We start from the raw sequence: 25,630 nt of genomic DNA on the forward strand, positions 1-25,630 counted from the left end.
CAATCTAGTTTTTACACGAATAACATCTTAACTATCTTGAAAAATATCCATTTTGAGTCTTAATTTTATCTCATCAAAACTTTCATAAGACTCCTTTTGTATTATTGACATCAATCGAGTTTCTGCTCTTTCATACTCTTCAGCAGTAATATCTTTATAACTTCTATACTGTCGATAGAACTTGGAAAATCTCAAGCACCATGCAACGGTTCTAACAATTTTTGAATACTTCCCAAAATGAAGAAGTCTGTCAGAAAATTTGGTACCTTCTTGCACAGTTAAACAGCTTTTCTTTACTTCCTTGTTGACTTCATTTTCATCTGGAGCAACATCAGAATTGGGCCACGCTGATTGTGAATTATGAAGCCAAGCTGGACCCTCCCACCATCGACTTTTCAATAAATTTTGAGCATTGCATCCTCTTGATGGAAGATCAGCTGGGTTAAGTTCACCAGGTACATGACGCCAAGCATCTCTGTTACTTCTTTCTGTAATCTCTTTCACTCTATTGTGAACAAAAACATTTAGACCTGATTGCCGTCTTATCCATGCTAACACAATGCTAGAATCAGTCCAGTAGTATTCTTTGCAATTCAGCTGCAATGAAAATTTGGCTTCTGTAGCCAATCGTGTGGCTAACAAAGCTGCAATTAATTCAAGTCTTGGCATTGTAACTGGTTTCAATGGAGTAACTCTACTTTTAGCAAGAACAAGTTGTACTGTTACCATATTATCATGTTCCGATCGCAGAAAGACGCATCCAGAATAAGCGTATTGGCTTGCATCACTAAAAACATGAATGGTGTTATTGCTACCAGATAAATTTGATACACTCAATCTTCTTGGAATACGACATTTTTCGATAGCATTTACATGATGAAGCCATTCTCTTGCTGATTTTCCCAATTCTAAGGTAAGTTCTTTGTCCCAGTCCATAGACTTTTCCCAGCACTTTTGTATTAATAGTTTCGGTATCAGTGTGGTAGGACAGAGAAACCCGATTGGATCGAAAATGCTTTGCGCCATTGATAACAATGTCCTTTTTGTAAGCTTATCTGTAACTTGTTTGAAAAAAGGAACTTTACAATAGAGTTCATCATTTTGAGCATCCCAAGTAACTCCTAATACAGAGGTATCTGCTTGATTTTTATCTAAAGTAGGGCCAGTCACCCAACATCTTAATTCAAACTTACCTTCGTTCATTATGTGCAGAGCTTCATTCATGAATTTTTTCATTTCAGCTTCATTGTTAACACTGACTACACAATTATCAACATAAAAGCTCTTTCTCAATTGACTGGCAGTATCGCCTACATATTTCTCGAGGTGGTATAGAATAGTAGCTGATAGAAGGTATGGACTCGTTTTAACACCAAACACTACACGACGGTGTCTAAAAACTTTTAATTTTCTATCTGAGCTGCTAGGGTTGTCCCACCATAAAAATTTGAGAAACTTGCGATCATTTGGATGGATAGATATTTGTAAAAAGGCCTTTTTTATATCGGCGATAATACCTATCTTGCCTTTTCTAAATTGAATAAGTAATTTTGGTATTAATTCTATAAGATTGCTTCCTTTTTCTAGACAAGAATTAAGACTGACACCTTCTTTAGTCGTAGCAGATGCATCAAACACAGGGCGAATTTTAGTCGTAAGGCTAGATTCTTTAACAACAGCGTGATGAGGCAAATAATGTCCGGTTTGAATATTATCACCCATAATCTCCTCAATTATGTTACTATTTAACCATTCGTTGAACACCTCACCATACGCGTTCAATAAGCCTAATTTTGTAAGCTTATTAGTAGTTGAGTGAAGACGTTTTATTGCTAAATTAAAGTTAGAAGATAAAATGTCTGCTGTATCCTTCCATGGTAAACTAATTTCATACCTATTCTCACCATTTATGTTTACAGTTTCTCTAAAAAAAATTCTCAACTTCTTCCTCACGCTTCCGAGAACTTTTAACCTGCGCCTCATCTTTTATACCTATTGATTCAAGTTTCCACAGGTCATCAATATCAAATGAACAAGCGTGTATTGAAGTAAAATTACAATACGTACCAGAAGTAGATCCCTGAATTACCCAACCAAATTTTGTCTCGATCGCCACCAAATTGTCACTTACATGTTCTGATCGCCCAGTGTACAACGAACCTAAAACATCAGAACCAATTAATAAAGAAATCTCTGTCACTTCATTAATACAATCAGTGATCTCAATACCTTTATCCTGTAGTTGTGACAAAAGTGAGCCTGACTTTATCTTTGGCAAATTATCGCATATTTTCCTCTGCTCAAGTGTCTCTATTTGAATTTCATACTTACTATTGAGGCTTTTGCAATTTAATATAAATAATCTATGATTTTTTAATTTAGTCACTACTCCGCCGAACAAATTGTGCCTTAAGTGTTCATTACCTGTAGGTTTAATATTCAATTTCTCGATTGCATCTGACCTTATAAAAGAGCGTTGAGCACCTGAATCCAAAAGGGCTCTCACTGTAATGGTTTTCTCTTTGTATACTAAATTTAGTTTGACAGTTTGCAATAAAACTGTACTCGGTTTTATAGACTGTTTAAGTACTTGATCTTCTGCCTTCTTTGAAATCTTAGGTAATTCGGCACACATAATGGGATAATGTCTTTTTTCACAAACAATGCATTTGGGATATTTTCTACATTTTTTTGCATGATGTCCAATTTTTAGACATATCAAACATGTATTCTTCTTTTTCAGAAAATCTTTCTTTTCTTCTAAATCCCATTTAATAGGTCTTTTACATTCAGAACTATTATGCGTGGGTTTATCGCACCATACACATTCTCTTATTTCATTTTTAGTATGCACGACATTTTTCTCTTTGTTTCTGACAGCTGTACTTAAAAAACTTGCTGACGGAATTACAGGATTTGGATCCACGCTAGAAAAACCTCCTCGTGATAAATTAATTTTTTCTTCAGATTCAACTTCCTTACGAACAAAATGTAACAATTGTGTCAGCTGACTCTTTTCTTTATCGTTAGTCGCGACGTTCGCCTGACATCTGTTCCATGCGCGTAATATGTCTTCCGGCAGTGCAGATTCCACCATTGGAAATAAAAAGGCGGCATACTTATCTTGCGTCACGCCGAGAGATTCTAAAGCAAGAATCTGAGTCATTAGTTTATCATATAGGATACGAGTGGCCATCTTAGAATTATCGTTCCTTTGGACGATTGTTAACTTTAAGAGTTCTCTAACGTAATATTCTATTATAAGTTCATCTTTTCCATACCTTTGTTTGAGCTGTTGCATTACCTTTGGGTAGTTTTCTGCTGAGGGTGGAAAACTTTCCACTAACTCCTGGCGTTACAACCTTTCTCAATACTTTGTAGGAGATATTGAAATTTATCTTCATCATCTATGTCGCTGTCGCAGTCAATCTTCTTGAACTGTGTCCAGAATGGAATCCAACTTTTTATCTCTTCGTTCAATAAAGTAAGCTGTAACTTCGGAAGACGAAAGTGGCGACGATGCCTTTGGGAAGTCTCTCCACTCTCACTATCTGCTTTAATTACAGTATCAGAGGCCGAAGAGCGGGCTACCGCAGGACTGCAGTTCTCGCTGACTTTGTGTTTCAACAAATAGAATTTACTGGTGTAAGCCTCGGACAGTTCTAAATCATCATCGAAAAAATTTTCGTCCCGTTCCTCCATGTTCAACCACAAATCCATTAATTTGTTTTGGAGGAATGTTAATTCGTCGAAAATTTTGGTGATATTTAATATTTCCGCGCTCATACCTGTTTTATCATTCTTCTCTAGAAAATCTTCTATACGTTTAGCACACATAGTAAAACGACGACGTACTACTTTTCTTTGTAATAATGCCTGTTCCATTTTTACGCTGATCACGGTCGCCAAAATGTGAGTAATCCGAATAATATATAAATAAAATAAAATAAAATAAAATTAGATAACGATGGAAGCAGGCGAAGAAAAAACAATAGCGTATATATATATTGTCATTGACAAAAATAAATAATAAAAAATACAAAGAGGTTTCACAACAATTATGTTATAAATTAGACTTACCACAGATTACTTATAAATATCAATAATTTCTCCTACAAAACTGGATCACTGGTTATTTAAGAGGCGAATAACAAATGATTTATTTAAAAAAAAAAAAAATTAATATTAATTCTACACGAACTAGGCTATATGTAACAATACATAATACGTGCTGATTATTTAATGACAAGCCCATATAAAAAAACATTGTCACATATTTAAACATCGACAGTACAGTAAATATATATTTTTTATGCTATAATTTAATAAACAGAAATGTACGAATGTCATTAATTATTGATAATTAAAAAAAATATATATACAATTTAAAAACAGTAAAACCATTCACAGGATCGTACACAAAAATATAAAAAAATTAGATATGTTTTATTTTTATGTAAATTACTATTTTTATTTCCCCCAGTAAATTAATTATTTCTAATTTTTTTTATTGGCATCACCTAATTCTCCAATAACATAAAATTATTTATTTACAATAAAGGTAGAATAAATAATCCTATAAATAAATACATAGTAATGTGCAACACTCACATAGCTAAATAAAAAAAAATGCTGGTTTTTTATAAAAAAAAAACTTACTGATGAAGTAGGCATAAATACAAGGTTATATTTTTAAATCTTTATCTATACATTGATTTATTGTCATAACAACAGCGAATATATACTATTTATTATTAATATCTATGTTTCCCGCCTTAATTAGATATATATATATATACTTAAATAATGTGCAAACCAAAAGGGCGTGTTCGTGCAAAATCTATTAGGTGTGAAAACAATGTCATTATTTTGAAATGTATGCACCTACACTTTATTCGAAAAAAGAATTCCAGATGAAGTCGAAACAATATAATATAATGTGTGTGTACGTGTGTGTGTGCGTGTGCATGTGCATGTGTGTGTGTGTATGTGCGTGCGCGCGTGTGTATGTGTGTGTGTGTGTGTGTAACAAAAATTTAACCTTACATACATAGAAGATATTTGAGAAAAAATAACATTATTTTTTCTCAAATGTGTCCCTATATATACATGTACAGTCCTCGTCAAATTACAATTTTATTATATAAGTAAATTGCTATTATATGTAAACTTTTGTATTTATATTTAAAATTGATTTTTGTATGTACCTATTACGCCCCTTTGGTTTGAAGTTCCGCAACATGATTCTACCTTAACGTAAATTAGTTGAAATATAAATAATAAACATATGTAGGTACACGACTTTAATTTTCAATATACATACTAATATTCGAATAATTTACTTTACAAATTAGTTTATGGTACACCTGATAGAATACTTGAAAAACGCCATAGATAATTGTTACGACCTATGCCCATCATAAGTCACCACATTTGAGGACTAAAGTGCCTACTGCCTCTTTTATCAATATATACACTAGGTTTTACACACACATTTACACACATACACAGCATCCACAGAGAAAACAACACATCACGCTTATTATTTTAACCTTTTTTTTAATGGGTGATAATTGAATGACAGTCCCGCTTGCGCTATCGGTATACGCTGGCGGGACGGCACTGAAAGATGATAGGTGAGGATAAAGCAGGGAGACCCATATGGAGGTCAACCATATGTAGATAGAGCAAATTGCTAGCAAGTAGCTGTTAGATTCCCATTACTGACGATTTAAAAATATTATGTTAATATTAGGTATCATTCTTAGCCAACTAATTCAACAAACGATGGGCATAGTCGAACGAGATTAAACGAATGGATCATAGGGATATTTTGGTTATTTTTTGAATATATTTTGTAAAATTTACCACTTTTTTATAATGCACGCTGGAATTTAGTAATCGTAAACTAATACACAATATCTTATAGATTGAATTTTAAGAAGTATTAATGATTGTCATGTGGCTTCACCATAGAATAGGCCACCCCTTCTTTTCCCGTAGATGTCGTAAGAGGCGACTGTGGGAGCGCGAGAGATGGGCAGCGTACCTCTTAAAACATCTCCAGAACCTAATTGCGGTTGCCAATCCACCTGTTAAGCGTGGCAACTGGTAAAACCCTCCAAGGGGGAGGCTTGTGTTCAGCAATAGATAGTTAAAGATACGATTCAATATGTGTACTTATTCGTGTAAATATTAATGATAAGTTATAATAATTATAAATTTATTATATATTTTAAATATTGAGTATATTGTTTATTTTACAAGTAAATAATTTAACATTTAAATACAACAATAAATTTTTTAGAATAATTTTTACATGATATGGTGTCGATAAACGCAATGTATTTTACTTATTAAACATATATTATATTTAAACTACTTAATTACTAATTAACAGTACTTGTGTATATCTATATGGGTACTAGGCCAAAGAGAGTGTGAGTATAAGTTTTTTTTTTCTTGTGAATGTATTACAATTATGTGTACTAGTAGTTAAATTAAGATTAAAGTGTAGATGCATGTTTTTGTTGTAATATAACATGCAAGTTACGTAACATGTATATTAATTACAATGTATGTTATGTAACATGTGCTTATGTAATATAACATGTGTGTAATGTTACATATTACTGATATTATTAATTTATTTACACATACACTGAACAAACTTTTCACTTAAATAATATCATTCATTAAATTAGATACACTCTTTTTTAAGAAAAAATAAAAAAAAAATATAAATTATACATGTTACTTAAGACATAAAAAACAACATAAAAATTAAGATTACACAATTAAATAATAATATCATTATTTTATTTTAAAATTCTAAATAAAGAAAGAAAAAAAATTACATCAGCGTACTCCCAGTAAATAGGTACATTTATATGTTGTTTTTTTTTTTTTTTATTGATATAAGTACAAAATACATGAAAAGGAGCTAAATAAACATTATTACATACAACTTCTGTCATAAAGTTAATGTTATTTTGATATATAACTTAGGGAGGTGGCGAGCGAGACCAGAAGCGAATCCTGCATATCAATTATATATACATACATATCTATATTTAATTATATATTAAACAAATATGAGTATAGTTTTAGTCTTTTAGTTTATTTTATCTTTGTAAAGATGGGAAATCACGGATGTTTTATAATACGTACGTATTTGTACAAGAATTGATACTCCAAAATTTTACATTACATTCATTTCAACCGTCAACTGAATATAGGATTTCTATTAATTAAAACTGTACATGCATGCATGCATGCACAGTTTTAATTAATATGCATGTGTGTGTCTATATGAACTACTGCCGTCTTATTTGTCGACTTTTTTAAATTTTATTATTTGATTAAAAAAAAAGAATACCTTAATCCCTAAAATAGGTTTATTATATGTTTAAAGTTATCGTGGTTAAGGGAAGTTAATTCATGATAGTCTAAAATGTTCTTTAAATATAAAATATTACATATGTATTATGTATACACTATTATTTAAATTTTGTAAATAAGTACTTATTATTGTATTATATATAAGTATGTATTGTGCGTTACATTACATTTTATTTACGTACATAAAGCGCGCTTTAAAATATTTGTAATATATTTATGTAACTACTATAGGTACATATGTTTTTTTTTTATTAAAGTTAATGAAAAATCGGATACTTCAGGGTCAGCAATACGTAACACTCCTTCTGTTGCAGATGTCCATAGGTTGCAATGCCTATTTTTTATCAGAGGGGTCGCAGTAGATAAAAAAAAAATCAACTGTGCAAACTTCATTATCTGTATAAATTTCATATGAAATACATAGATTGTAGATATTCGAAGTTTTACTGCACGTTATGTTCAAGTAGGTGCGCTTAGATAAGTATCCGGGGGCTTATTATGATATTTTCCAAGCTCGTCAGATTTACATTATGTGACTACAAATTAACCTGATTTGTCTATTATTTTAATACCAACTTGTCAATGAGTAGCAGTAGTTGGGCAGCTTAAATTAATTTGCAAACCTGTCGGGTTTTAAACATTTACAATAAGCCATAGATTAAGGATAGCAACTGCGATCATTAATAAGCCTTCTGCAGTCCGCGACGTATAACATGAACAAAGCCATAGACAATGAGATTTATCCAGTTAGATTCTTTTTTCAAATATCTACCTAGAATAGATAAAATAGTATAATGTATGAGTAGAAATTATGAACCTGCTTCGTTTAAATATCGATTAAATAATATTCATTTACCAGAAGAAGATTTTATACTATGAAATATAATGTAAAGACAATTTTATACTCTAAAGACGAATAGGTGCACTAAATACAAACATGAATATAAAATTTTAGTGAACATTATAGACAAATATGTTTTTAAATATTTATAAATTACATTAAATGCTTATAATGTAAACATATAGTTTGTGTAATTATTTTAAGCCATAATAATTAATTGTTAATTAATGAATTTACAAATTACAATGAACTACTAACATTTTAATTTAGAAATTTAACAACATTTATTTACTTAAATTGTATTTACAATTAATAATTTACAATAATAAATTATATTTACAATTATTATTCTATTGGAAGACTCACGTGATATTGTTTGTTGTGATAATTCTTGGTTGATTCCTATAGCTAATTATCTATCTAGTATTGATACATACATCTCATTCATACTCAAAATAGACAACGTCTGTATTCTGTTCCATAAATATAAGTTGATACTAATAAATGCGCTAAGGAATATACTTAATTGATAATAAATAGATTGAAACCAAGACAGTTATTATAAAATGGAATAAATATTGTTGTAAATTAGTCACGATGGGATAGCTCATCTGATTTCATCCTTATTTATCACCCCTCATTAGTGGCCTAATACTGTCAATTTAAACCACTTTTGACATAGATTTTTTACACAATGTATAAACTTCGATTTCAAGAACTGTTACGTAAAGAATATGCAATTGCAATATCTATTTTAATCTAGTCTATGATTAATTGATGGCTCAATTAATCAAGCACGCATCTCTTCAATCAGGAAGCTGGGGACTCAAAATAATTGGTGAATTTAGATCATAGGACTCTGAAACATATAGAACTGAACTGACTGGATATTTACATGTGTTTTTTTTTGCATGAATAATCAATATATAGGCCTAAATAGAAATGATTAGTATATTTTTGCTGGAATATTTTAGTGTTCTACTAATGAAACTGGTGAATATTTCACTGTTAGAGAACACTGCCTTAAAAAAATGCTGAAGAATTTGATTTTATCTCGTCTGTATTTAAGTTATAATAAAACAATTAACGATCGCAGAACATGTGGCCGAAAACATTTGCTTTCTCAGCAGTTCGAAATAAGTGAGTCTTGATGATGACCTATCTTCGATAGAAGATGATACGGGATGTGGCACGATTTCATATGAAATGTATATTGTATAGTACCCCCTATGTAATTTATTATACAAAATATTCACGAAGCTATCGTGTTTTAGTAATCATGATATTTCTGATCCACTTTTCTTTTGCAACATATAGATAAATGTCGATAAGACGTATTTACATGTAGTATAAATACCTGAGAGAGAATTGATGAAATCTAATATTAATTTGATTTTGAAAACAAACACGCGCGCATTCTTTCCTTAAATATACCTAACAGGTCTTTTTGATTTGCATAAATATCAAATTTTAAAGAATAAATATAAAAAAAGATGAAATAAAATTAATTCACAGTTACTGGGTAAAGTTATCGCGTATTATATATAAACAATATAGTCGGATTAAAAATATTTAAATTCTTGTGTAAATTTTATTTATGCGCGTATTTTCTCTCTCTCTAATCTCTATTTATTTACATATTTATTTTATTTATACTCTATTAAATTGTGATAAAGTAAATTATTATTTAAACCAACAAACCGTAACTGACCCAACTGTTTTATGAGTTAATGAGTTTAAGGACGCAATAATTATTGACGAAATTAAGGAAAAAAACAACTGATATATATTTTTTAATTTGTTGTACATAATGATTGAAGGATATTTCAATTTTCTATATTTTTCACCGCATTTCTGTTTTTTCAAAAGTTGATTTTCTGTAAGAGAATGCTATATAGCATTAAGCCTGTTATTTGTAGCAGATTTTTTTTTGTAATCTATTCAATAAAAAGTAAATAAAGTTTTTATAAATAGGTGTCAGGCCTAGACATGAATAGTAGCATTGATTTTACAGAATACCTACACTATTATGTCCATGGTACAATTTATAAGAAATTCAAAAGATCACTTCTAACACTTTCTATATCATGCATTATAAAATGCATTAAATACAGCTGCGAATGACGCTAGATCCTAAAATAGATCTTTAAAAATTTCATACATCAAAATTAGTTGTTTCTGTGATATTGTCACGTTTGTTTGTCGGTTTTGTAATAACTCTTGTTTTATTATAATATAATAGAGAATACCCATACAGCCGTACAGATCTGTGTATGACAATCTTTGATTTATATTAATGTATTTTTAATGTGTTTAAAGTATTCTTAACAAGTGATTATGCCGTATATACTTGTATTTACTGCTACGTAACGTAAGTCTATGAATTTAATTATTTATTATTAATTTATTATGTAAGCACACATTTACTTAATTTTATACAGTTTCAATGATTTTAGCAAATTATAAATTTAAAAAATAATTAATTAAACTGCAATTAATGAGGTAATCCGGAACTATACCGATTTTTATCATTATATTAATTACACTTAATATATAATATTAATTATATATTACTAACGATTATTGTAAAACATCTACAACATATATTTCAAGCACGAATTTTGACGTTTACAATTTACAAAAACACAACCTACTATGACATTGACGCGCCTACATTATTTTCACTATGACCATACGAATTGTAAAATTGAAAAATTTAGGGAGTCAAAATTAATTATAATTGACTGGTAGGTTCAAAGGAAATGTAAATGAAATAAAAAAATAAAATAATAGGAACACAATTTAATGTGATAAATGAAATTAAAAATAACATCGACTAAGTTACATTAAATGTATAAAGTGCATTTACAATTACAACATTTACAATTATATATTGTCTTTCACACAGTATTTTTATGTTAATTACATTTAAATTACAATTATTTATCATTAAAGAATAAATACTTGTTTATTATTTATTAATATTCAATAATATTATAACCTTTTAAGCCATGTACTTACCTTACGCTATTTCTAAAACTAGAAAAAAATGGAAATATAATTGTAATTAAGATTAATAATTTAAATAAAGTGCATTAAGATATTATTTATTATATTGGTTAAATATTAACTAGTGAATATTAGGTGGTTCCGATTTTAAATTAAACATTTACTGTACGAAATATAGATTCATAATTTATACTCGTCGAATATATATAATAAATATACATAATATAAATAAAAAGAAAAATACAAAACAATCATCTGTGAAATCGGCAATATTGCTATTAAAGTTATTGGTGAATTAAATTACATTTTATATATAATATACATATATTTTTATTTGCAAAGTACATTATGACTACTTGCATATATATAATAAATCAATTGCGTTATACAATAAAATATTAGTTTATAAGAATTAAAATTTCCTTTACAATTAGGCGTGAACTGTTCATTTGTAATGTAATATATTATATTTGAATATTAATAAACTTAACTTTTTTCTTTAAACTTTTTTTATATATTTAAATATATGTTCTTTCCATTTATATTTTTTATATTATTTAAATTTGACATTTAATGAAATAATAGAGACTTTGTAATATAAATTGATCATATTTATATTTTACAATAATTTCTGTTGTCAAAATAACATATTACAATACAATTGAACGTTAAAAGTTGGCATGTAATCTCTTTATTGTAACTGTTATATTCCATTACAACTAACCATTTGTAACATTAGATTACAAGTGATCACTTGTAATGTTACATTACAAGTGAATGTTACAATTGATCACTTGTAATGTAAGTGTTACGAGTGACCAATTGTAACATTACAGGTGATCATTTGTAACATTATATTACGAGTGATTCTTGTAATATTACATCTTGATGTGATTACTGATCTGTAATTACTGGAATGGGGTCCGATCACAGTTGCAAGCCGCACCGCCCTGCCCCTGGCGACATTGTGCGTCACACCAGGCTGACCAGCCGTCAGCAGTGTTCAGGGTACGTGTGGTGCCTAATGACCTGGTGGGGATTAGTGTGGTAATCTGCTCGCATGGTGGACAACCTATGGAAAATATAATAGTTGTTTGACTATGGTATGGCGGCTTTGATGGGGCAGTGGTTTAATGCATTGCCTCACATTCCTATGCTTATGGATTCGAGACCCGAACTCAAACATTTGTACTCATGAGCGTGTCTTTTTGTATTAGTCTAGCACCTGGACTCTAGGTATAAAATGTATCATCATCGTCATCACATCAGCCTTTAGCTGTCCACTGCTGGACATGAGCCTTCTCTTTGGGGTTTATCCAATAGTTGCCATACTTGTCAGGTGGCTTTTAGAGATGTTTCAAGAGGGACGCTGCTGTCCATCCTTCGCCCTCCCTTAGTGGACTATTACAAAATTTATATATATATATATATAGATAAAAACAAGGATTTTTGTTGAAAAGACTGAAGAAAGAAAGAGGAAAGAAAACATTTATTGCCAAGAACAAAAAGAGTTAATTTTTTTTTATACAACTTAGAATGATAAACAAGCTGATGGCCCACTTGATGGAAAGTGGTAACCGTCGCCTATAGACATGAGCAGTACCATGGACATAACAGAGTATACTGTTTCGCCCATGATACCCCCCATGCGTTGCCATTCCTGAGGACTCAGGTGTTATTCCTCTGTACCCAGTAAATTCACCCTTCAAACCGAAACATAGACAATAATTAATTATCAATAGAGAGAAAACTGTACATTTGTTATTGCCAACTTTCAAGAAACTGTATAATTTGTGTTACTTGTACCAACTTGTTTAAAAGAATGATTGATATTTTAGAAGGAAATGTCATTGTTTGATATTTTGATATTTTACTAAATTTTATATATATTTATTTTATTATATTTTGATGAATCAAATTTACTCACTTATACAAGCGCATAGTATTTAAATTGGTAAGAATTTTGTATCAACAGAAATAAAAACACGAGATTTTTTGAAGTAATTTAGCTATAAAGATCTGAGATTTCAGTTCATTTTGGGAAAGGGGCTTCTTGTCCAAAACAGTTTGGAAAACTATGGTTTATATACATGACTGGTTAATTAAATTTAACCAGAGGGAGACTGTACAAAATTCGTTTGCTTGGGTATCTCTGTCACATTCGTGTTTCTACCGTGAAGCAGTTGTGTTTGCATGGCTGTGTTTCGGTTTGAAGGGTGGGATATAGCGTAAATTTACTGGGTACAGAGGAATAACATTCGAGTCCTCAGAAATGGCAACGTATGTGGGGTATATCATGGGTGAAACAGTATACTCTGTTATGTCCATGGTACTTGCTCATGTTTATAGGCGACGGTTACCACTTTCCATCAGGTGGGCCGTCAGCTTGTTTGCCATTCTAAGTTGTATGAAAAAAAAACTCTTATATATGGGACATATCCTCCCTCTGACCCACTTTTTAGTATGGAGTTGTCACTTACCACCAAGCACGTAATGATCTTCAACGCAAAAAGCCGCGCATATTCTGATCCAGTCCACATTCTTGTCTAGAATCTCGTCTTCCTTTTTAGCACAATTGCAAAGTGGATCGCCTGGTAACAATACAAATGTATTTAACGTCGGTTTCACACGGATAACAGGTTTAAAAATAAATACCTTCAGAAACGTTACCGCTTATGTAACGAACAAACGAAAGGTACTGCTTATGTCTATAGGCGACGGTTACTACTTTCCATCAGGTGGGCCGTCAGCTTGTTTGCTATTGTAAGTTGTATAAAAAACAAAAACGTAAAATGTAAAAAAAAGTCAAGTCCCGCAACGCAATTCTTCCGATATAAAAAATTGTAAGATCTCATGTAAAACAAAGCCAGTTATTTTAGTTAGTGAATAGAACAGAACAGAATAGAACAGAACAGAATAAAGAATAGAATAGAATAAATCTTTATTCCAACAGACTTGTTTACAAGCTCATTTAAATCGTCAATTTATTATAATTGTACCTACTGCTTTCGAGACGTTGTTATCAACTGAGAAGAAGCCAAAAGTAACTCAACAGCTACTCTTTTAGGTTCTAATAGGTATTGTGATTATATGTTTTTTTTTATACCATTGAGGTGACAAACAAGCATATGGCCCACCTGATAGTAAGTGGTTACCGTAGCCTATGAACGTCTGTAATACTGTTATTGCACCAAGTAAAAAGAGAAATAACAAATGCAGTAAATATTAATGAGAAGTGATACAAAAGGCGGCCTTGTCGCTGAGCAATCTCTTCCAGACAACCTTTGGGTAGAGGACATTGAGAAAAAGACAAAGGGTAGGTCTATGGAGGAGCATCTACTGTTATCTAATAAATTGCCTAACAACATTTGCATATTATATAGGGTTTGTTAGTAATACGGATTATCAGCCACATTGTTAGCAATGTACCCTGTCAGATCGACCTCCACCTGGTCCCCCCTGGAAACCATCGTGTTGTGTTTCTGGTGTACTCATCACGATGGGCTAACTGGCCTGCCTTTTCATCCTCACCTATCATCCCTCACCGATGCCCCACTAGCGTATACCGTTAGCGCAGGCGGGGTTATCACTCCATTGTCATCCATTAAAAAAAAAACAAACATATCACGTAATATTCAATGACACTCCATTTCTCCCAGCAGTTTGTCACCGTTAAAATAAGGTATGTTATTAGGGAACTCAAGTAGAGTTGTGAAGCTTACCAAGGTAGTTGTCGCACAGTGTGGGGCACACGTCGAATCTCGGATGTCCATAGACAACGTCAGTGGCATTGCCGGTGTCTGTCAAGGCACTCTGCAGACCTATTGGTATGAGGTCGTGGCAGGCAGCGCCGCAGACGTCTCCACCCAATCCTGGTAAAGAAAATTAATTTATTGTATGTGTATATAATATTTTTTTATAATTTACAGCCCACCTGATGGTAAGTGGTTACCGTAGCCTGTGAACGCTTGTTTTGTGTCGCCAGCCCTGAAGAAACCTCTTTACTCCACGCTTTCATTCTTTCATCCCAACCATCTGAACGAGTGGCGTTCCTCCATCGTGCGTTTTTCAAGGCACTTTCTTCCACGCACAACCATTCTTTAGAATCAACTTACAGCAGCAGTATTTCCGAACCGATACGACAACATAACCTTCAAGAAAAGAGCGTATTCCTTTTTAAAAGGCCGGCAGCACACTTGCAATGCCGCTGGTGTTGCGGGTGATCATGGACGGCGGTAGTCACTTACCATCAGGTGAGCTGCATGCTCATTTGCCCCCTGTGTTGTAAAAACATGCTGTAGTCTCTTGGTAAAACCTCGACAGGAAGTTCAGTTTTTACAAAAAAAAATGTGTCATTACCAAAATTAAAGCTAACAGAAAAACAAACAAATCTTTACTTTGAAAAAACCTTCAAAGTAAAAAGAGATAAAAGAATGCATATACAAAAAAAAAGCAAAATATGTAAAAAGAACAATTTCCTTGTTACATGCGCGTGCCATAGTGACACAAAATGGTCACAACTCAGTTTATTGTTTTGCCCTAGAAAGAGCAAAACCTGATATTCTGTTGTGGGCAAGAGTCAGCCGCGAAATTCCTTAATAAAAATAATAATAAAAAAAGAAATATGAATAAAATATAATGCCTGTGTCCATTACAATATTAAACATACCGTTTAATATTTTATCTACTACTTTTTTATAAAGAGGAAAGATTTGTATTTTTGTGTGTGTATGTTTGTAATGAATAAACTCAAAAACTAAGTTACCGATTTCAAAAATTCGTTCACCATTAGAAAGCTACATTCACCCTGAGTAACATAGGCTATATTTATTGCTAGAAAAGATGAGGGACCTTTACTAAAACTTTAGTAACGTAACTCAAGGTGTATAAAAAATGCTATAAAATATCTTTGGTCGCGTGCGCTGCGGAAACTATTGGTGATAGAACAAAAGTATGTTCTACAATATTGAAGAAAATATTAATAGCTACAAAAAACTTCGCGATACTATATGTCCAACTATTGTCGTTATGTCATAATAACCACTTTTTTTATGTTGTAAAAATGTGCACTCGTGCGTAGTTGGGACGGGCCGCTAGTACTAAATAAATAAATAACAAATACCATTAGAAGAGGGGTAGTCAGAGGTCACTTTCTATTCCTTTCAAGCACTCAAGCGATACATATTCCCGCTACATACTTATTAGGTAAACCATTTTTTTGTTTATTAATTAAATACATTTTAAACTCTTTTTTAAAAATATGTTTAGTTTTAGACAATCTTATGTCGATATTAATTGATGTGTCAAAAAAAAATCTAATTCGAAAATGGAATATAGAATAGAAATAGTTTTTGCTCGTGTAAAGTTAATTTGACATAGAAGGAATGATAAAATAAAAATTGTAAATCAAATGGTCGCCTCCTTTCTCCTTATGCAAATATAATTAGTAAAAAGAGGACGAAAGATACATCCATCAGTTGCTATGCAGTTTCTCAATTCATAGCAAGCTAGTGTACAGACAATGTTATACGGTCGTATAACCCTACCAAATTCAGATACAATCCGCTTGCATACTTTCTACATAAACTGTGTCGAATATATAATCTAGTAATGTAAAATTTGTCATTGACAAATAATTGACATATCAAACATTTTCTATACACTAGCCTGCTATGAATTGAGAAAAATAGCAATTGATGGTGTATCTTTCGTCCTCTTTTTACTAATTATATTTGCATAAGAAGAAAGAAGGCAACCATATGATTTACAGTTTTTGCTTTATCATTCCTTCTATGTAATTTCTTTTTCTTAGATTTAACCTCCGTCGTGTCTCTAACGTGAAGCAACTGTACTTGAACGGCTGTTACGGTTTGAAAGGTGAAACATGACAGCAAATTATAAAGTACGCGGGCATAACAGAAATTGCATTACTACAATGGGAGTTTAGTGACAATTTTAGGTGAATATTCGAGATTTTTTTTGAGAAATATTTGCAGAAAAATAAAATGGGTGTGACGAAGTTAAGGTACTTGATTTTTTATCGACAATTCTGGTAATTGTTAAGCATATATAGATCCATAAAATATACTAGGTTGTACATGAGTAAATGCCGTGTGGTCCCCGCATAGAATGGGCCATCCCTTCGTTTCCCGTGGGTGTCTTAAGAGGCGTTTAAGAGAACTTATCTGTCCATCCCTCGACCATAAATTTTTATGCAACTTAGAATAAAAAACAAGCCTATGGAAAGTGGTAATCGTCACCTATTATCATTTCAGCCATTATCAGTCCACTGCTGGACATAGGCCTGCCCCATAGACTGCCATACAGAACGGTCCTAAGCCACTGACTCCCTGCAATAACCTATATATACCTACAGACAGGAACAATACAGGAATAACACCTGAGTCCTCAGGAATGGCAACGCATGGGGGGTGTCATGGGCGAAACAGTATACTCTGTTATGTGCATGCTACTGGTCATGTCTATAGGCGACGGATACCACTTTCCATCAGGTGGGCCGTCAGCTTGTTTGCCATTCTAAGTTGTATAAAAAAAAGAGTATAAACTATTCAATTTTTTTTTTATGTGAACGTGCATATTTTTTGCCGTCGGTTCTTTTAATAATGGTCTCTATTAATTTAAATTATGTTTCACAATTCAATTCCCATTTTAATTATGATAAAATTACTATAGGATTAAAATGGGTTATTTCTAAAAGGAATAATCTAAATCGGTGCAGAATTTATAAAAAATATGCTGTGACATATCTGTGTGCAAATTTAAAGTTAGATTCAGAACATCTGTTAAAGTCGGTTGAGAAAGGTCGACAAAAAACTTATGTCTCTTAATATTTTTTTTTAACTAATTTGGACGTACACAAAAATTTTTATATACATTTTAAAAATAAATATATATTTAATCAACTTTTATTTAAATAATATAATTCATTTATTTATTTGTAAGAATTTTGTTAATTTACGTATGTTAAAATGATTCAAATAAATCTATATAAATAAACTTACCTTAAAAAAATATTTTCAACACAACGTCATCACAGAAAATATGTTTTTTCTAACGATCATTACAGATCTTTTATAATTTATTTATACATTATTTACACAATCACGAAACATTAAACACAAACGAACATGGCTGTACAAAACATTTCCTTCACCAATAAAAAAAAAAAAACAGAACAAAAGGAACAAAACATAAACAGCCAAGAACCTGCGTGGCACAGGTCCGCACACAGATTCTTGCGAGCGGGCACTGAGGGTGTCCACGTATCCATCCCCTTTCTGAACTGGGCGAGATATATCCTATTCAATTCGCCGCCGTCGTATTTCAACTGCAGAACCACTTCGGGTGTCTCCAGCCGTCTCTTTTCAACGTTTTGTACTTGCGTTTCGATTGGCTGCTCCTCAGGCACATTGTCGTCTAATTGGAGGGTCTCGCTTGACGCAAAACCGAATAGGACCACGCCCAAAGCGAGGGTGAAAAATTTTCCCGCCATCTGTGAAATATCGGTGTTCCTTTTTCAAAATTTCTTTGCTCTTATTAAAAAAAAATAAAGCCCCCGATAGTCAGGCTGGCATTTTAATTAACCAGAATCCGCTAAGCACTAATTTTTTTTAAGAAAATAAATGATTAGAAAGGAAAAGAATGAGCAAAGATTTTAAATATAGACTCAGAGACAAAACTATATGTCATATAGGGGTTTTTTTTATTTATTTTTTTTTTTTACACAAATAAAATGGCAAACTAGCTGACGGCCCACCTGATGGAAAGTGGTAACCGTCGCCTATAGACATGAGCAGTACTGTGGACATAACAGAGTGTACTGTTTCGCCCATGATACCCCCCATGCGTTGCCATTCCTGAGGACTCAGGTGTTATTCCTCTGTACCCAGTAAATTCACGCCATATCCCACCCTTCAAACCGAAACACAGCCACGCAAACACAACTGCTTCACGGTTGAAACACGATTGGGACAGAAGTACCCAAGCAATCGACTTTTGTACAAAGTCTCCCTCTGGTACACTCGCTTGCTCGCGACTACGTTTTCGTTTTTAAAAGCAGATACTCACCGTTTGGTCGCATAAAAAAATAAAAATAAAAAAAGAAGTATTTGTGTTCCAATAATTATTTCTTTATTTCTTTTACCATATGCGACAAGAAATAAAGATTTGTTTTAAAAGATATTTTTTAATTGTAATTGTTTTTTCATTACCGCCCCTTTTGGAACGTTGTTTTGCTCTAATTCAGTTGTAAAGTTAAATTATAGTATAAATAATGAATTTGTATGAATATAAACAACTAAGCAGTAACCGTAGCCTATGAACGCCTGCAATACCAGAGGTATTACGCGCGCGTTGCCGACCCTGAAGAAACCTCTTTACCCCCTTTTGAAGAACCCCATGCTGTAGTCTCTTGGGAAAACCTCGGCAGGGAGCTCATTCCATAACCTGAGTGTTCGTGGGAGGAAGCACCTCTGAAACCGCGTTGTACGCGACCATTTAGGCTGTAAGGTATGAGGGTGAACTCCCTGTCGATGGCGAGCCGTACGATGATAGAAAGTGGCCGTAGGCATCATATTTACACTTTGTTACTCGAATAATATGACAATATCTTTTGCTTTTTAAAACAAATTATTAAAATAAATCAATTACCAGAAAAAACCTATGATTTTTAATTCGACTTCCAGATACACGCCTATGAAAATCTTTTCTAATGATACCATTTATAATTCTGGCATGATGATAGGTAAATTATTTCTGGCATAGAATAAGCCACCCCTTCCTTTCCCGTGGGTGTCGTAAGAGGCGACTAAGAACACTTAATGGGCGAGGGATGAACAGCAGCGTCCCTCTTAAAACATCTCTAAAAGCCTAACTGTGATTACCAACTTGTCTACCAAACGTGGCAACTACGGCCAAAACTCTCCTTATGGGAAAGGCTTATGTCCAGCAGTGGACAGTTTACGGCTGAAATAAAAACGACGCAAACAATAAGGACAAATTAATACGCGAACAAATCGTTTGACTAGTCCGTAAACTTATGTATTTCGTAGACTAAACGCTACGAGGTGCTACGACGCTCTACGAAAAGTCGCTACGAACGCAATGGAACCGATTCCGAAACGTCGTTTTCCTAAACATATTTTAACAAAGATTTAGTCTTTCCACTTTTTTTTTTATGCAACTTAGAATGGCAAACAATCTGACGGCCCACCTGATGGAAAGTGGTAACCGTCGTCTATAGACACGAGCAGTACCATGGACATAACAGAGTATACTGTAGTGATACGCAAGCAAGTTGGTTGAACACTGATTTATTCATTGAAAGAATAAATGCAACAGATTGTTGCCGGCCAGTGCTTACAATTTTATTAGTGGCCAGTATGTGAACATAAATATACTATTTCGAGAAATAAAATAAATAGATAATAGGAATTCCATTCTTTTTTTTTTATTTCTCTACACTTATCTCTAATACCAATATTTTGATTTGGTATTTTCGCTAAATTATTATTTTGTGGACTACAAATTTAGTATTTGTAATAAAACTGGACTTAAATCTACAAGAAACTGTTCCTATCGGTATTTCAAATGATTTTTTCACTATGATATTATTATTGTTGTAATTTAAGTTAATCTTGGACATAGTTTTAAAGAAATGGTGTCTCAGAGTCGACCCCAATGTTATAGATTTTACGTCTAGTAAAATCATTGATCAGTAAGTAGGTCAGACGGATTAAGACCCTTGTCATTTTGACGTCATTTCTTTAGAAAGGGATACTGCACCGCACGCCTCTCACTCTCTCGCTAACAGTCATAATGATAACCTTTAAATACTTCTAATAGCCCTATTGTTAACAATATCAGGTCGACCTCCCCGCAGTCTCCCTCTAGAAACCGTCGTATTTAATTACTACCGAATCCACTATGAGGGGGGGGGGGAAGAGATTGTTAGTAATAAGGTCAAATAGCCCCATTACTAGCAATATACCCTGTCAGGTCGACCTTCACATGGTTCCCCCTGTGGTGGAAACCATCGTGGCCAATTCTAGTTGAATTCGTCAGGATGGGCTAACTGGCCTGCTTTCTTCTTCATCAGTCATCTATCACTGGTGTCCCGCCATTGTATACCGATAGCGCAGGCGGGGTTACCATTCCATTATCACCCTTTAAAAAAATCCACTTGGTGGGTTGATTGACCTGACTTTATCTTCATCATTTCATCCTTCACTGGCGCCATTGCCATTGTATATCCACCAGAGGGAGACTCTGTACAAAAGTCAATTGCTTGGGCACCTCTGCCCCATTCGTGTTTCAACCGTGAAGCAGTTGTGTTTGCATGGCTGTGTTTCGGTTTGAAGGTTGGGATATGGCGTGAGTTTACTGGGTACAGAGGTATAACACCTGAGTCCTCAGGAATGGCAACGCATGGGGGTATCATGGGCGAAACAGTATACTCTGTTATGTCCATGGTACTGCTCATGTCTATAGGCGACGGTTACCACTTTCCATCAGGTGGGCCGTCAGCTTGTTTGCCATTCTAAGTTGTATAAAAAAAATCTTCTATTTAAAATTTTTCACAATATTTCGTTTATATTTTATTCGATGTCTATTTATATAAATAAAGGTAAAAGACAAATTAAATGTACCCGTAACCGGCGAGCGTGTATGAAAAGATTGATGAATGTGGAGGAAGCGAAAGAAGTCTGTTTGAATCGAAGCATTTGGCGTTCCATTGTTTCTGCCTACCCTAATGGGAGACAGGCGTGACAGATATGTATGTATGTATGTAAATTAATGAGCTTACTGTGTTTTTGTTGTCTCCGACAATTGTTTCACAAATATTACATTATTTTACTAATAACATTTTTTTTTTATACAACTTAGAATGGCAAACGAGCTGACGGCCCACCTGATGGAAAGTGGCAACCGTCGCCTATAGACATGAGCAGTAGCATGGACATAACAGAGTATACTGTTTCGCCCATGATATATTATTATTCGATAAATATAAAATTATTTCATTTACAATTTATTTGACAAATAATTGTACTCCCGTGGCCACCACAATGTAGGTTGTACTACGGGGGAGAGAGACGGTATAACAATGTTAGAGTGAGACGGAACGAGTCGTGTATTGATCGAGGCAGTTTATGTAACATCGTTATATACGCCAACTTGGTATTATGTACAACTCTTGTGTAGGCACTAAAAGTTTTTGGTTCTAACCGACCTTTATCGACATTTCATCTTTGCCTCTGACACTTTGAGAGTTAAGTAAAAAGTTTTAAGTAGGCATTATTAAAATCCAATAAGCGTTGAGAACGCTCGGTGACACGCAGGTGTGTGGGTGTCACAGTATACTATGTGATGGCCATGGAATTTTATGTATGTACTGCATAATCATATAGATAGATAGATAGATACTCTTTATTGTTTCCTTCAAAAGATTATAATAGTAAACTTATTGTAAATATAAACAATTACAAGAAATAATCACAATGAGAAAACAATGGGCGACCTTATCGCTAAGAGCGATCTCTTCCAGACAACCAGAGTAATTATAAAAAGTGTATATAATTGGGATCGATACTGTGCCATTTATTTCTCTAAGCTTACCTCTCAATATTTTAACTTGATACCGTATGCCTACCATTTCATATTAGCGGTAAAGAGTACACTGGTGGACATAGGCCTCCCCCATAAGTAGGGGTTTGCCAGTAGAGAAACAAAGTGTACAAAGTCTCACCAGAGGGAGACTTTGTACAAAATCGATTGCTTGGGTACCTCTGCCCCATTCGTGTTTCAACCGTGAAGCAGTTGTGTTTGCATGGCTGTGTTTCGGTTTGAAGGGTGGGATATGGCGTGAATTTACAGGGTACAGAGGAATAACATCTGAGCTCTCAGGAATGGCAACGCATGGGGGGTATCATGGGCGAAACAGTATACTCTGTTATGTCCACGGTACTGCTCATGTCTATAGGCGACGGTTACCACTTTCCATCAGGTGGGCCGCCAGCTTGTTTGCCATTCTAAGTTGTATAAAAAAAATTTTGTATTTATTTAATGTTATTTAAATTTAATTGCTTAAAAATATTATTTGTAGACAATTGCATAATTACTCACCGCAATTCCTTTTACGGAGCGCCTTCTGAAGTGACAGTGCAGTGTTGGCTACTGAATTTCTATTTCACTTAAATGTAGGTTAATATTGCTGCAGAGACTGCATTGTTTTTTATAACACAAAGGTGGCAAACAAGCGTACAGCCCGTCTGATGGTGAACGGTCACTGTGGCCCAGACCTGGGCAATTGGCCGGTAGAATTTTGTCTGGCCCCTGAAGCATTGGATATATTATTATTAAAAACACAAATGTTAGTGTTTGTCTAACATAAATTGGTGCATAAAAAATATTTAGATAAAATATTAAGCGATACTTATACACATTATCAGGGCCGGTGGGAGCCAAAATTTTCTCCCGGACACACCGCTCTTTTCAGAGCTTAATAAATATTTTAATTCAAAAATGTTGGTTTTAAAATTCATTAATTGACATCCTTAGCAAAAATTAAACTTAAAATAAAAAAAAAAAAAAAAACTGGCCCGTTGTCAAATTTTCATCTGCAATATGGCCCGACTGTCAAAATATTTGACCACCCTTGCTGTAGCCTATGGCCGCCTGCAACATTAGGCGTGTCACGTGTGCGTTTTCGACCCTGAAGAAACCTTAATACAGCCTTTTTAAAGAAAACAATACTGTAGTTTTATGATTTAAAAAAAATTATGTTTTTAGTTGCTTAGAACTTTTTAATTTTTTGATGATTGATAGGTGATAAACCAGGTCAATTGGGGTCAAGGGGAGGGGGAAGGGTTGTTATTAATGCGGACTATCAGTCCCATGGCTACCAATATGCCCCGTCGCGTCGACCTCCACGCGCTCCCCCCTGGAAACCATTGTGCTGAATTCCAGATGTATTCGTCACGACGCACTAACTGATGTACCTTTTCATTCTCACCTATCATCCATCACAATAGAAAAATTAAGACAGCGAGCACGTGGAGGTATTTTTTTTAATGGATGATAATGGAATGGTAGCACTAATGGTATATAGCTCGGGGGAGAGGAATTGTTAGTAATGGAGACTGAGAATCCCATTGCTAGCAATATACCCAACCAGGTCGACCTCCTCGCGGTTCCCCCTGGAAACTATCATGGTTAATTCCTGATGAATTCATCATGATGGGCTAACTGACCTTTTTCATTCTCATCTATCATCCTTCACTGGTGCCCCGCCAGCGTATCGCGTTAGCGCAGGCGGGGTTACCATACCATTTTCACCCATCAAAAAAAATTATATATAGCGGGGCACTAGTGACGGATGGCAGGTAATCTGATAGGGTATATTGCTAGCAATGGGGCTGGTAGTCTGCATTACTGACAATACCTACCCGTGCATGGGGGTTGACCTAATATTTTCCTCTGGGAGAAAACCATCTTTAATTTTCATTACGATAGGCCAACTGATCTGCTTCTTCCTCACCTATCATTCCTCACGGGTGCCCTGCCAGCGTAAATTTATAGCACAAGCATGGTAACCATTCCATTTTCATCCATTAAAAAAATAATCCACTCTTTCCCACATTGGAGAAGTACCACGGCTGTATAAAGTGTTCAGTGCTGTCCATGGTACTGTTCATGTCCTAATTATTTCAGCCGTTAACTGTCCACCGCTGGACATAAGCCTTCCCCATAAAGGGAGTTTTGCCAGTAGTTGTCACGCTTGGCAGGCAGGCTGGCAACCGCAGTTAAGCTTTTAGAGATGTTTTAAGAGGGACGATGCTACCCATCCCTTGTCTTCCTTTAGTCACCTCTTACGACACCCACGCGAAAGGTAGGGGCGGTTCTATGCCGGGACACGCACGGCGATGTGTTCATGTCTATATTCAACAGTTACCATTTTCCATCAGGTAAACCTTCAGTTTTTACGCCATATTGAATTATTTTACCAGAGGGAGACTTTGTACAAAAGTCGATTGCTTGGGTACCTCTGTCCCATTCGTGTTTCAACCGTGAAGCAGTTGTGTTTGCATGGCTGTGTTTCGGTTTGAAGGGTGGGATATGGCGTGAATTTACTGAGTACAGAGGAATAACACCTAAGTCCTCAGGAATGGCAACGCATGGGGGGTATCATGTGCGAAACAGTATACTCTGTTATGTCCACGGTGCTGCTCATGTCTATAGGCGACGGTTACCACTTTCCATCAGGTGGACCGTCAGCTTGTTTGCCATTCTAAGTTGTCGACAAAACTTGGTCCAATTTAACCCCTCTAAGACACAAGCTTGCGCGTTCACCGCTAAAAA

At 34.0% G+C, this 25,630-nt stretch overlaps 3 protein-coding genes across 3 annotated transcripts in view; 1 reads left to right on the plus strand and 2 right to left on the minus strand.

Moving 5' to 3' along the window:
- Positions 1 to 1,924: 1,924 nt before the first annotated feature.
- On the minus strand, positions 1,925 to 3,196 carry LOC128201407 (uncharacterized). The gene has a single exon (XM_052898227.1). The coding sequence runs from the start codon at positions 3,194 to 3,196 to the stop codon at positions 1,925 to 1,927; it is 1,272 nt and encodes a 423-aa protein (XP_052754187.1).
- Positions 3,197 to 7,037: 3,841 nt separating this feature from the next.
- The window catches only part of LOC113512207 (glutamate decarboxylase), an 84,240-nt gene continuing 65,647 nt past the window's right edge, over positions 7,038 to 25,630 (plus strand). Inside the window, exon 1 of the mRNA XM_052898401.1 lies at positions 7,038 to 10,613. The gene's annotated coding sequence lies outside the window, so the exon portion shown is untranslated. The remainder of the gene's footprint in view (positions 10,614 to 25,630) is intronic.
- Positions 11,030 to 23,463, minus strand: LOC113517952 (uncharacterized). The gene is made up of 5 exons (XM_052898403.1): positions 23,396 to 23,463; positions 18,479 to 18,764; positions 14,974 to 15,123; positions 13,732 to 13,842; positions 11,030 to 12,323 (listed from the first exon to the last, which is right to left on the minus strand). The coding sequence occupies exons 2-5, from the start codon at positions 18,762 to 18,764 to the stop codon at positions 12,160 to 12,162; spliced, it is 711 nt and encodes a 236-aa protein (XP_052754363.1). The 5' UTR covers positions 23,396 to 23,463; the 3' UTR covers positions 11,030 to 12,159.

This window comes from Galleria mellonella, unplaced genomic scaffold (genome assembly GCF_026898425.1).
Source record: "Galleria mellonella isolate WM207_F2 unplaced genomic scaffold, CSIRO_AGI_GalMel_v1 utg424, whole genome shotgun sequence".
Classification (NCBI taxonomy): Eukaryota; Metazoa; Arthropoda; class Insecta; order Lepidoptera; family Pyralidae; genus Galleria; species Galleria mellonella.